The sequence below is a fragment of the Pagrus major genome, chromosome 17, assembly GCF_040436345.1.
Source record: "Pagrus major chromosome 17, Pma_NU_1.0".
NCBI lineage: Eukaryota > Metazoa > Chordata > Actinopteri > Spariformes > Sparidae > Pagrus > Pagrus major.
In genome coordinates, this window is record NC_133231.1 from 30962506 (window position 1) to 30975597 (window position 13092).

Genomic DNA, 13092 nt, shown 5'->3' on the forward strand with positions numbered 1-13092 from the left:
GTCGCAAGAGCCACACTAATCCAGCTGGGTCTGAGGCTCCTGGCTCATGTCTACTCACAGGAAAAGGAAACAGACAAAAATGGGACTCAGGCTGCAAATCGACATGAAATCAGAGACTGTTGTTTCCACAGAGACCCGTCTCCACCACAACGTCTCGGATCGGACCGTGTTCTGACCCACAGAGGGCAGGACTAGCTGGACGAGGAGAGGTGGACTCTGTGTTTGTAACATTGATGCTTGGTGCTCACACACGGTCACAGCTGATGTCGAACTTTAGATGTAAAGATCCCGACCTCATTATCATCACTAACATACGACTGGTTGCATGAAGAAAAATGGCGGCGACATCACCAGCGCCTCTGAGCGACCGCACAGAAGAGGCGGAGCACTCTTACTTTGTTTACTGTCGAGTCGTTTGATGCCAAATAAAGTGAAGCAAAAACAAGATTTCTCTAAATGTAGTGAAGGAAAAGTATAAAATACAATTTAGCATAGAATATAAATACTGAAATAAAAATACCTGACTCGACACAACAGCTAACTGCTCTCTGCAGCTTTGATGATAACAATAAAGTGTGTCAGCGCTCCAGAGAAGAGAGCGGCCATGTTAGCGAGTTCAACACAAAGCTGACGGCGCGAAATAAAAACTCCATCTGGGGTCCAGACACCTGATAAATGACTTGGATTAAAGAGCTGGTGTGTGTGTGTGTGCAGCGTGGGAGTGACTGCCTCTGAACACAAAGACTTACAGTCAGCTCGAAGTTAAACACACACACACACACACACACACACACACACACACATGTGTACCGTACAGTGTTATGTAACTCTGTACATTCAGAGAATCAGTAACTTGAGGGGAGGCGATCGGGTCACGGTGCCCCAGCAGGAGTTTTTACAAACCGTCGTCACGTAATCTATGTTTTTTCAATCCCACAATGCCACAGGGGCGGAGGAGGGTTGTGAAGGAGGAAGGAGGGTTCAGAGAAACTGCTTTACGCTCCTCACACACACACACACACACACACACACACACAGCGAGCACATGGTGTCTCTGTGAGTTGAGATTATGTAACGTTTCCTTCAGAAACGCTGGTTGGCTCGCTGAGCTGCTGCTATATGAAGCGGGTCACATGGTCAGTGAGGAGATCTCCATATTGACTCTGTTCATCTGAGTTATTCCTCATAACAAACACTGAAGTCAGCACATGTTGAGGGGAGTTACTGCTGAGTGAGATCAACTTAAAGTCACAGTACAGGACACCTGTGATTTTAACTTGTTAAACCTGGGCTCTGTATTTACATGTTGTTAATGTGTGAATGATTCAAACTTACCAAAAGTTTTGGGTTCGGTCCAGCAGATCTCCTCGGCTGCGACATAATCCTTTGGGGCGACTGCGACCGTCAAAGTTACGTCCACTAAAAGAGCTTGTTTTTGTCTCTCAGGCTGAGCTCGTGTCCGACAGCGTTACAGAAACCGTATTATAAGAGACCAGAAACACAAGACTCGCTCTGAAATCTTGCACAGTGAGTCGTTACAGGACCTATTTGTGGGAAAAGTAGATTTTCCATCCTGAAGCTTCAGTTTTTGACGAATAAGGAGACTCAAAAATATTGTTTTTACAAATAGGACCTTAAAAAAGTTCAGTCATGACTTTGTAAATACTGTGACTCGCGTCTCCTCCGTCGTCTTCCTGCAACAACTCACCTCTCACGAGATTTCAGAGCGAGACTTGTCTCTGGTTATAAAACAAGATGTTATTATTTAACAAAAGGTTTCTCATTCTGTCTTTTACACGATGTCGTCAGAATAACAACCTCGTCTGTCAGAGACAAAACAAAGACTTTTAGGAGACGTGACTTTCACAGTTGGAGTTGCCCCAAAGGATCACGTTGCAGTCGCGTTGCGGCTGCCGGCTGACGAGATCTACCGGACATACTCTAACAATTTTTAATCATTTACACACAAAAACACGTAAACACGGGTTTGAAAATACAGGAATATCCCTTTAAAACTTTTTTAGAATTATAAGTCACGATAAACTATAAAACAGTTTAATCAGATCCATCATTTGACTTCATTTCCACGTGTCTAAATAACATTTTCTCACCAAGCTGAAGATGTAATATGTCACATTTCTGCATTAAAGTGTCTTTAAAGTGGACTTGTGTTGTATATTTTGATCAGTTGTTCAGTCTGGTCGCCTTTAACTTCCAGGAGAGAGTCAGAGAGGACGTTTGTGTCTGAGTCATGTCAGATAGATTGTTTTTGAACTGAAAGTGAGCACACGCCCGAAATGTTGTAATAATGTTGTAATAACGCCTACACAGAACGACTGTGTGCACACAACTACGGCACAGTTTTGTTCTCTTCCAGAGAAGTTTGATGAAAGCTGGAGGAAAAAAAGAAGAAGAAAAGAAAAGTGTCCTTTCAGAGCTGCTTCATGCACTTTGTCATGTTGAAGCAGAAAACAGGACAAACACAAACTGCTTCCAGTAAGTCCGGGTGGTTAGCATGTAGCATGTAGCATGTAGCATGTAGCCGAGGCCATGTCACTGCTTTCCCACCACGCAGACGAGACATGTCTGAACTTTGTTGGTTCACGTCAGCTGAGTGACTCTGAGTCCGGCTCGGCAACATGTTTGAACAACACAACAATAACTCTTCTATTTAATTTGCTGTTAATAATGGAGGCTGTGATGATGTTTCTGTGCGTGTTCACGACACCGGCCCGCGGGCCTGCAGGCTCGCACCACAGCAACAAATAAATCCTTTGATATGACTTCCTGCCATGTGCCACCTCCTCACATTCCTCCTAGAGAGAGAGAGAGGTGTGTCTGAGAGAGAGGCCGTATAAAAATGGCCTCTCTCTCGCTCTCGCTCTCTTTGAATGGAGGAAACAAACTCGGTGAACCCGAGCCGCTGGCAGCCGACCAACTGCTGTCAAAGTTGATCCTCTGGCTGAAAGGCCTGTTTTCTTTTCTGCTCACTCTCCATTCAGCTCAGCCGGCTTCAGTGGCACCACATGTGCGCCTGTTAAAGTAAAGTGTAGACGGTTAAACAATAATCAGTACAAACGGAAAGTTTACAGGATTTGTAGCAACAAATTTAAAAGATACACTTTCCAAGTAACACTGCTCAAACTGCACGGAGCTTCACAGGAATAAACTTCAGAAAGTGTGTGAAGTTTTACAAGAACGAGCTTTTAAAGGAGCAGGTCCAAGCCCACTGGTTCCTCCTGGAGACATAAATATTTTTTTTTAAAAACACCTCACTAATATATAGTTTAAGTTTTAGAAAGGTTCAGTGATTTCCTCAAACAGCTGCTCACTGTAGTTTTTGTTCACACAAGCAGGAGAATTTGGAGCGTTTGTTGGGGACTATTTTCAGTGGTGGATTAATCCACATTTGGTGCTCTGGTGAGTATTTGGGGCAGCAGGTTGGTGTGTCACTACCCGATCTGTGTAGAGCACACGCCCAGCAGAACCAGCCCAGCAGAACCAGCTTTTCCAATGGTACACTGTGTGTAGGGCTAGTTAGTTACCATCCTAACAGGTTAAACTAAAATGGTTCAAGGCAAATGTATCTGTCATTACACAACCCGGGGGTTGCATAACAAAATAAAAGTTTGTAACTCCTTCATGCTACACAAACAGAACATACAGGTATGAAGTTATATATATATATTGATCCATGATGTCGTGGTGGAGACAGGTCTCCGTAAAGATGTGGGCACAACAGACTCTCTTGTCCATTTCACTGTCCTGCGGCTGGACGTGAGCCAGGAGCAGCCTTAGATCCACTCTGCATTAGCGCGGCTCTTATCCCCTCTCTGAGAAGTGATCGTCACGACCTGCACGTTCTTCTAACAGCTAAAACATTCAAATGATGCTAAATTAGCAGGAGCTAGCTGCCACTGTTGCCAACAACAAGGTGTCTATACGTGGGCTGTATTGCACCTCGTGTCGCTTCGGACACACGTGAGTGAACGTAAATGTGTGAATGTAAACATCACATGAGCTCCATCAACATGTTGACTCGGTCACTGGTGTTAGCCGTTAGCTCTAAGCTGAGTTACAGCCCCGCAGAGCTGCTAACACGACTGTTTGGACTCCACAGATAAGCCTGATAAGCCTTCAGACTGTCAACTTCCTGGTTTGTATTTCAACACCAACTGGAGGACTATTGTTGGTCCACAGTTTACCTCTTTATTTATACCCCGTCTCTAAATACAGCGGACCCTCTGCAGCTGTGAGTGTGACGGGTTCAGTCCTCACCAGCTCCAGAACTTGACCCACACTGTGGCCACCTCAGGGTCCCTACAGGGCTGTACGCTGTTGTCCATGTGTGTTGGTATTTATAACGTTTCTTAATCTCCTCTTGAGTTCAGCTGACGTCCGTGTTTATCTCTCACACTGAAGGATTACAGTAGGTTTCGAACAAAGAGAGGATGAGGTCACACACTAACAGCGTTCCTGCGGCGGCGGCGCTTCAGGGAACTTGTGAGAGCAGCTGCTGCTGCAGACAAACAGGAATTGTAACTGCAGCGCTGTTTACAACCGCCGCTGACTCACATACAGGAAAACATGAAAGACCGAGGAAGTGTGTGACCCAGTTCTCTGCCAGCTCACTTCCTCGTGTTGTGGACCCACTTTTCAGTGTAAAGAAAAGACTCCAGCTTTGGGAGCTGGACCGGAGGAGGGCTGTAAAAAACATGACCCGCCTGACGCACAGACACTTTGAGATATAATTGTTGTTTACGAGGACGGTCACAGTCACTGTCCTCTACATCCAGTGATGAAACACAAGCAGACACACTGTACTGGGCGTGGACACAATAACAGGAACACCTTAATACATGGCAGTCCATACAGCAGCTTATGAGATTGTGTTTTCCAGCCCTTTAAGTCAACACTCAGGGCGCCGACACACAGGCTGTCCCTGTTGTATCCACGACTTCTCCTTATTTTCCACCTCTGATTCTTCCACAACCAAAGGAAGTGATGATATTAGTGAGAGCGGTCTGACAACACAAACGCTGCCTCGTCATATCAAACAGTTTCTGTCTCCACATTCAGGGATCGTCTGGTTTCTTTACCAAGTGACGGATACAGACTCCAGCTACTTGGTGGTACGGAGAGTTATTTCCTCTCATGCAGCCGCAGAACGTGCGAGCTGGATGACCGTCGGCTGCTGTCTTTGCTTTGTGTGAACTCTTTGGCCGTCGTCGCTGCACGTTCTCCATCGTCAGTTGGGTGTTTCGGGGCTCTAACAGTGAAGTTTCTGGGGTCGCTGCAGTGACTTGTGAGGTGTTAATTTTATCGTGTCTACCCACTGAAGTTAGAGAAGAAGAACCACAAGGTGTCTGTAGTTTTTACTTTTAGCTTTAATGGCTACGTGATTTAAAAATCTCTACATGCCTCAATGATCTCAACAGTCCTCTGAACGTCATGAAGTCAGTTCAGGTTAAAGGTTCATTCTCGGCCCGGTCGGCAGCTGTTCTGTTGCTGAGAAAGACTTCGTGTTATCATCAAAAGCTGGAGAGGAACTACTGAAGGTCATTCAGCAGCTCCTTCCAAAATAAAACACAATCTTCATATTGTTCAAACGTAAAGTTTTCTGATCTGCAAAGTGAGCCACAAAAATCATAATGATAATTTCTCAATAAGGAAATTGAGAATTTCAGCGCTCAGTGAAATTATTAACATTTTATCCGTCACCTGTGTCGCACTTTAAACTGCACTAACGTGTGAAAGGTGAAGTTTGATTTATTACGTTTTTATTTAGCACTTTTACAACCAGACAAACACAGATAACAGACACACCCACATTAATCTAATCTCCACTGCACAAACCTATAAATGATCCATTAACATAAACAGTGTCGTATTATTGTGAGTGTTTCTCCAGGACGTGTATTTACGAGGAGGCTGTGAGCTGCTTGTTTTGACCGCGAGGAGGACTGAAGTCATTGTTTTTATTTCAGGAAGCGATGACAGTTTATCTCGGTTTCACATTCTGGTATCGCTCCAAACGGCCACAACCTCGCTGGATTCCAGTATGACTGGACTCACTGCTGCTGCCATTGAGACTCACAGGAAGCATCAGCCGGGGGGCCCCTGATTGGCTGACGTACCACGTGGTGGCAGTGATAGTAGCTCCTTATATGGCCATGAGGACTCTCTCTTTGACTGGAGCATCAGGTTTAGCCCGGGTGCTGTTTCTCAGAAACAGAAATGTACACTGTGTTCCCACACACACGCACACACACACCCTCCACCCTTATTGTTAGTGTATACACGCTGGATGCCAGAGGCGCATCCACGCGCTCACACACCACAGACAGCTATTTTAACTGCATCCATGGATGTAGATGTTATTTATTAGATTATCTAGAGACGTGTCTGTGTTTCTAGAAAGAGGCTTCATCCTGATCCATGTGTTACAGCATATTCTTTACCTCCGAGCTAAACCATGTTTTATCATCCTGTATCACTGTGCACTACCTTTTACTATCTGACCCACAGATCTGCTGGGATTAAACTCTGAGCCCAGCTCTACATCTTTTGGGTCAAATCTCTGTTCTTTGTGCGTTGCTTTCAAAAATGTGTCACACCATCTTTGTGCATCATTTCTGGTTTCAGCTGCTCTCAAAATAAAAGTATGTGAAGGCTTTGAAACTGGAATTCCTTATTGGGTCACAGGATTTGGTGCAACACTGAGTTACACAACATATTCTGCTGCTTTTTTTAAACATGTGTTCGGATTTCAGCGTGTGGTCGGTTCAATTATAATAATAATTAATAATAATAATGATAATGATGATAAATGAAGGTGAGAGCTTGTGTGCGGCGGGTTCAACATGACTTCACCATTTTGTTTCGTGGAGAAAACGCGCTTTTGTTTGTGTGGCCGCACAGAAGCAGCAGACAGTTGGGACTTATGTAATGTCCATTTGAAGGGAGCGGTCCAAAGCCGCGGTGCGTTCAGGGTGAGACGGAACTCACAACACCGGCACAGAAACGTAAAGGAGCTCCTGTAAATCAGCTGTTGCTTTTTAAAACTGTGTTTGATTTTAAAACATTGTAAAATATGATGTCGGTGATCCGCTGCGTGACTCACGTGTCGTCGTGCCGGTTATTTTGGTTGAAAGAACACCCCTCCCCCGTGGAGGAGATGTGGTACGGTCCACGACGCGTCACCCATTGTTTACAAATCAACTGGGCTTGTTGGTCAGTGCCGAGCGGCGTGCAGAGAGCGAGCAGCGGCCCGGCGGCTCTCAGTCAGCCCGACAACAACACACCGACAGAACACCCCTCAGAACCGACACGCAGAACCCGCCACGATGCCGTGTCGGAAGGAGAACTACATCTTTCTGGAGCAGTCCGTCACCGTCGACTCCAAAGAGGTGGACGCGCTGGTGACGAGAATCGGCGAAGCGCTGCAGCTGCACAACAACAGCGGCGGCCACCAGAAGACAGTGTCCGTGTCCGTGTCGTGTCTGCACGGACTCACCGGCGGCGGCACCACCGGCGGCGGCATCAAACCGGCGGCCGTCATCGGCGGCAGCGCGGCGGCGGCTCCGGCGCAGCGACGCAACGGCTGCTGCATGCGGCTCCGGAACCGGGGACACCGGGGCAGCAGCAGGGCGAGCCCGTACAGCATCCCCGGGTCTAACGGCGAGCAGGACTGGGACCAGATCAAACCGTGGAGCAGGAAGAGGATCACGGTGGAGGAGGACGACCCGCACCGGCTGCTCCAGGAGTTGATACTATCGGGGAACCTGATCAAAGAGGCCGTGAGGAGGCTGCAGTTCCCCGGCGCAGACTGTGGAGATTTCCCCAAGGCGGCGGACAATGTGCCGTGCTGATACCGGGACCCGAGGTCTCCCTCCCGGGTGGACACAGACACGGAGGCTGTCCACACACACACAGACACACACACGAGACTGTTTAGAGCTGAACATTTCCCGGGACTGGTAGCTACGTTTTCTAATTTCATCCATTATCCTGTAACGGCTGTCGGCTAGCGGTTAGCTTAGCTTAGCTTAGCTTAGCTTAGCTAGCCGCGCGGCTAATGAGCCGTGTTGTTTATGTTTGAATGTCGCCGTGTGGGTCAGACGGGTCCGGACGCAGTGGAGCTCCGAGCCGCCAGAAACTCACCTGACCGCCATTTTCACCGGAGAGAGAAAGAAAAAGACAAGTGTCGGCCTGATTTAGAGGCTGGTGCCGGTGTGAGGCTGTTTTTTTTAGTCCCGAACAAAAGACTTTCTCTTCAGCCCGGTGGAGGGTCGAGTCACGGGGAGAGGCGGCAGGAAGTCCCGGCTCATTCATTTCTTATTTTCCCACTGCATCCCGGGATTAGTCCGTGTCGGGGGGGAGGGGAGGGGAGGGGAGGGGGGGTCTGGATGTCCATTTTGTTTACAGTCTGAAGCTGTGTGTGAATATCTGCTGCACAGAGCTCAGCCTCCATCGCTCCTCGTGTTGTTCAGTGTGTTGTCCTTTAACTCAGCAGTTTGGTGGAATGAGCCTTTAGTTGAGCTGCTTTCTGCTCATGAAGATGATTATTGTGGCTCATGTTTGACTCCAGGGTGTTACAGGACGACTCACTGCAGCTCTGTCAGCAGCAGCGGCTCCACTTTCTCCTCTTCATGTTGTTTTTCCTCGTGAAGGGGAACATGGACACCAGCACGTGGAGGGGAGCTGTGTGTGTGTGTGTGTGTGTGTGTGTGTGGTGGGGGGGTCATGGGAAACAGTAAACACGCCCTGTTCCCACCGGCTCTGCTGATGTGTGGCTGTTTGTTTGTAAGGTTTTGGGGAAAGGTCGGCCGTCACATGACAACACTTCTGTGGTGCTTTCACTTTTTTGGGAATTCCGACCCGGAGTTCAGTTTATTTTCTATTTGTTTCTTCTCTGTGTACAAGAAAAATCGCCACGACCGCTTCGTAACGAAGTATCTTGATAATGTTCCTGAGTTTTCAGGGCCTTTTTTGTTGTCTTAATAAACTCATTTTTGTTTTTCCAAACCCTCTGTAGAGTTTTATTGCCGGTGTCTCCAGACTCTTCTCTCACTTGTTTTGTCCTGAGTTTGTCTACTTGTGTGTCCCCCTCCCCTGTTTCCTCCTCTGGGCCTGTGAGTGTGGACAACGTGGTCTTGAAGGACACATGCTCATTATCAGCCTATAAATACCCCCCTCCCCCCTCTGGTGGGTCACAGCAGGCAGGCCAACCCCGGTGCTGAAAAACATGTTTTGCTCCGGCGGCTGCTCACTCAGGCCCGGCTGCGTCCGGCCGGGTCCTACACTTTGTTTATGGCGGCTCCCTCTGCTGCCGCTGCTCCGTTACTGAGAGTGTGTGTGTGTCGTCATCCGTCACAGGAGCTGACGGGGCAGCTGACGACATGTTTCAGGTCTCTGGGTGGATGTTCAGCACAGACAAATCCCCCATTCATAGTGAGATCACACACACACACACACACACACACAGTTGCCTCCAATAATCACATGCTTGAAAGACAAAAGGCAGTTTTTGTGTCCCACTGCAGATTAAAAGCAGCCACACATGAGGTTTTATTTTAATTTAGTGTTCAGGTCAACTAGAAATGAATCACAACAAAGTTAATTCACATAGGACTTTACAGTAACGGGTAAAAAGGTGCTTTTACTGAGGAAAAGGAGCAGGTAGAAAACCTCAAATTTAAACGGCACCTAAACCCCAAAAATGAAAATGTACTCATCATCTCCTCCTGATGATATAAAGTCAGGCTCAGCCATCATCTCCTCCTGATGATATAAAGTCAGGCTCAGCCATCATCTCCTCCTGATGATATAAAGTCAGGCTCAGCCATCATCTCCTCCTGATGATATAAAGTCAGGCTCAGCCATCATCTCCTCCTGATGATATAAAGTCAGGCTCAGTCATCATCTCCTCCTGATGATATAAAGTCAGGCTCAGTCATCATCTCCTCCTGATGATATAAAGTCAGGCTCAGCCATCATCTCCTCCTGATGATATAAAGTCAGGCTCAGTCATCATCTCCTCCTGATGATATAAAGTCAGGCTCAGCCATCATCTCCTCCTGATGATATAAAGTCAGGCTCAGCCATCATCTCCTCCTGATGATATAAAGTCAGGCTCAGCCATCATCTCCTCCTGATGATATAAAGTCAGGCTCAGCCATCATCTCCTCCTGATGATATAAAGTCAGGTGAAGTCTCGTAGTCCACAGAACATTTCTGGAGCTTCACAGTAAAACAGAGTTGCAGCGTTCTGCTGAACAGCTGAAGCAGCTGGAGACTTGATTTAAAACGGAGAAACAACCAAAAGAAAACATGGAATGGCTCCGTACTGCTGTGATCCAACTCTCCAGAAGCCCAGAGACCTCAAACTGATCTGAAAAGAAGTTATTTACACCTTTTTTTAAGCTGAAATCTTCACTGTAGCTGCAAACCGTTGGCCACACGGTGCATAAACTGTCTTTTCAACTCAATTTGGGATCTCGGGGCTTCTTGAGACTTTCCCTGTGTTACAATACCCACACTGCAATATTATTTAGTACGACAGAAAGCTTTTATAAGTCCCAATATGAAGTATGTGAAAGGCAGAACACCAAAATACGAGGTTGTTCTACCATATCCGTTCACATTTTGCAATACGGCAAACTAGCAGGTTTTTTCTGGCTATTCTGACCCACAATCCTCTGCAGAGCGACAGATACGTCACGGCCAAACGTCCGGACTTCATCGCACCTGCAGACCCGCAGACTTTCTGGGCCCGTTCACAGGAAGTCCACGAGTCCACAGGGGCTCTCGAGTGGACTTCCTGCAGACTTCACTGATTTAATTACCCATAATTCATTGCAATATGGATGCAACATCGTAGAATTTAGTATGAATGTGTAAAACAATTACATGTGCAGGAAAATAAGGTCCCTGAACACTGTTTGAAGCTAGAAAGGTGGCAGGGTCCGCCACATATAGTCATATATGTGGCGGACATAAGTCAAATAGTATAAACTGTGTTGTCCTTTAAGGTCAGTTTGTTTATTCAGTCATGAACACAAAGAGAGTTTGATTATTTAGTTTGTTTTAGTCGGTGAAGATTTTTCTCTGCTCATTAACGTTTCTTCACCTAAACTCCAGACTGCTCCTTTAATGGTGCATCAATCAGCGCCTGTAATAAGATTTCTTCTTTAACCATCAATTATTTGGTCAAATGTTACAATCTGTATGCAACAGTGTGATACAAATACCATAAAACATGTCAACAGTCCGAGCTGTGCAGAGAGGGATGTGTGAAGTGGGACTCGTCCCTGTTTCGTAGTATAAAGTGTGAAATGATAAACCTGCTCTGAGCTTCGTCTCCTCGGCGGCAGAGCGCTGTGGATGTGAATGAGCTCGTCTCTGTGGGCGGCAGCTTTGTTCTGCGGGTCGGCCTCCCACACGGCTCCGCTGACGCAAACGCATCACAAACGAGGGATAAAAATAGAAAAGCTGCAGTTGTATTTGTGAGCTCTCTCTCATTTATAGAAAAATGTCATAAGACTCAAATCAAATTACATAATCTTACTGTGGGCCAGCTGGTTTCAGGAAGGAGAAACATTCACCGTGCAGCTGCACAGACCTGAACACAGACCTGAACGCAGACCTGAACACAGACCTGAACGCAGACCTGAACACAGACCTGAACACAGACCTGAACGCAGACCTGAACACAGGGTTTATGTATATCTGATATATGCCTCCATACTTTGAGCACTTCATTAACGTGAGGACTGGGCGACAAAATCAAATATCACAATATTTTTTACCCAAAAGGCCGTACTTCAATATCGATACTGCAACCAGGTTGTGTTGATGATTCTGTACTTTCACACGATACAAACACAATGAGATTTGTGATCAATAATCATCAGTAATGTGGATTTAATGTGAGTAATGTGTGGTTTGTATTTTTATTTTATTTCTTTGTTTAATAAGCGACAAAAAGAAACCTGTTGACATTAAAAACAAAAGACAACAACCACAGACACACACACACACACACACTGTTTCCTGTGGAACGACTTCGTGAATGAACATGAATGAGAAGGTATTTCACCTGTTTGCCAACTTGGCAGCGTTGTACTTATGCAACATAACGCAGCAGTGGAAATGTACAGCTGCTGCTGCTGTTTTCATATTTACAATCTCAAACTCATCATTTAAAGCTGCACCTGGACCATTTTTATGACTCATGACATCTTCAGAAACTGCAGACTCCTGAGAATTATCTGAGCAGCTCATCCAAACTGAAGAGTCAGATAAAATAAGAAAACAGAAACCTGGTCCAGTGAAGACTTATCTGGTTCAAACTCTGATCAGTAACCTCAAACCTGTAAATACGGACTACAGCACCACGTCCTGTTTCAGCATCTAAGCATGAGGCGTGAGCAGTAGTGAGGTACGTGTAGATACAGTACGACTATAAACTAGCGTGGAGAATGAATTGTTGTGACTTTAATATGTAAAGTACGAACAATAAACCAGAACACAGAAGTAGAACTGTGATATAATGATAATAAACAGCTGCTGTGTTTGTAGAGTGAAGAGGAAGAAGCCTGTTTGTCCACTTCAGTGATGATACAACACTGAATATCACACTGACGAGTCTGCTGCTGTGTTTCTCTTCCTCATCACACTCTGAAGTGTAACGACTGCAGGACACCACTAGAGGGCAGAGTGGCATCAGAGCACAGAGGACACCTTCAGTCCACAGCAGCAGGAACATCCATTAACACCTGTCACTGACCTCCATGTCATAGCCAACGTACCCTGACTGCTGTTAGGAACCGGGATGAAATTCTCAGAGCGGTTGTCAGACCTTACGCTGGTGCAGCGGCCCTGGGTTCCTCCTGGTGCAGCGGGCCCTGGGTTCCTCCTGGTGCAGGGGGCCCTGGGTTCCTCCTGGTGCAGCGGCCCTGGGTTCCTCCTGGTGCAGCGGCCCTGGGTTCCTCCTGGTGCAGCGGGCCCTGGGTTCCTCCTGGTGCAGCGGGCCCTGGGTTCCTCCTGGTGCAGCGGCCCTGGGTTCCTCCTGGTGCAGCGGGCCCTGGG

At 46.8% G+C, this 13092-nt stretch overlaps 1 protein-coding gene across 1 annotated transcript; it reads left to right on the top strand.

Moving 5' to 3' along the window:
* The first annotated feature begins 7242 nt into the window (after positions 1-7242).
* On the top strand, positions 7243-9027 carry gbp (glycogen synthase kinase binding protein). The gene has a single exon (XM_073485027.1). It carries the CDS (start codon positions 7347-7349, stop codon positions 7869-7871), a length of 525 nt encoding a protein of 174 aa, XP_073341128.1. The 5' UTR covers positions 7243-7346; the 3' UTR covers positions 7872-9027.
* The last annotated feature ends 4065 nt before the right edge of the window (positions 9028-13092 follow it).

Coding starts and splice junctions, on each gene's coding strand:
- gbp (XM_073485027.1), top strand. CDS start 7,347: ATGCCGTGTCGGAAGGAGAACTACATCTTTCTGGAGCAGTCCGTCACC.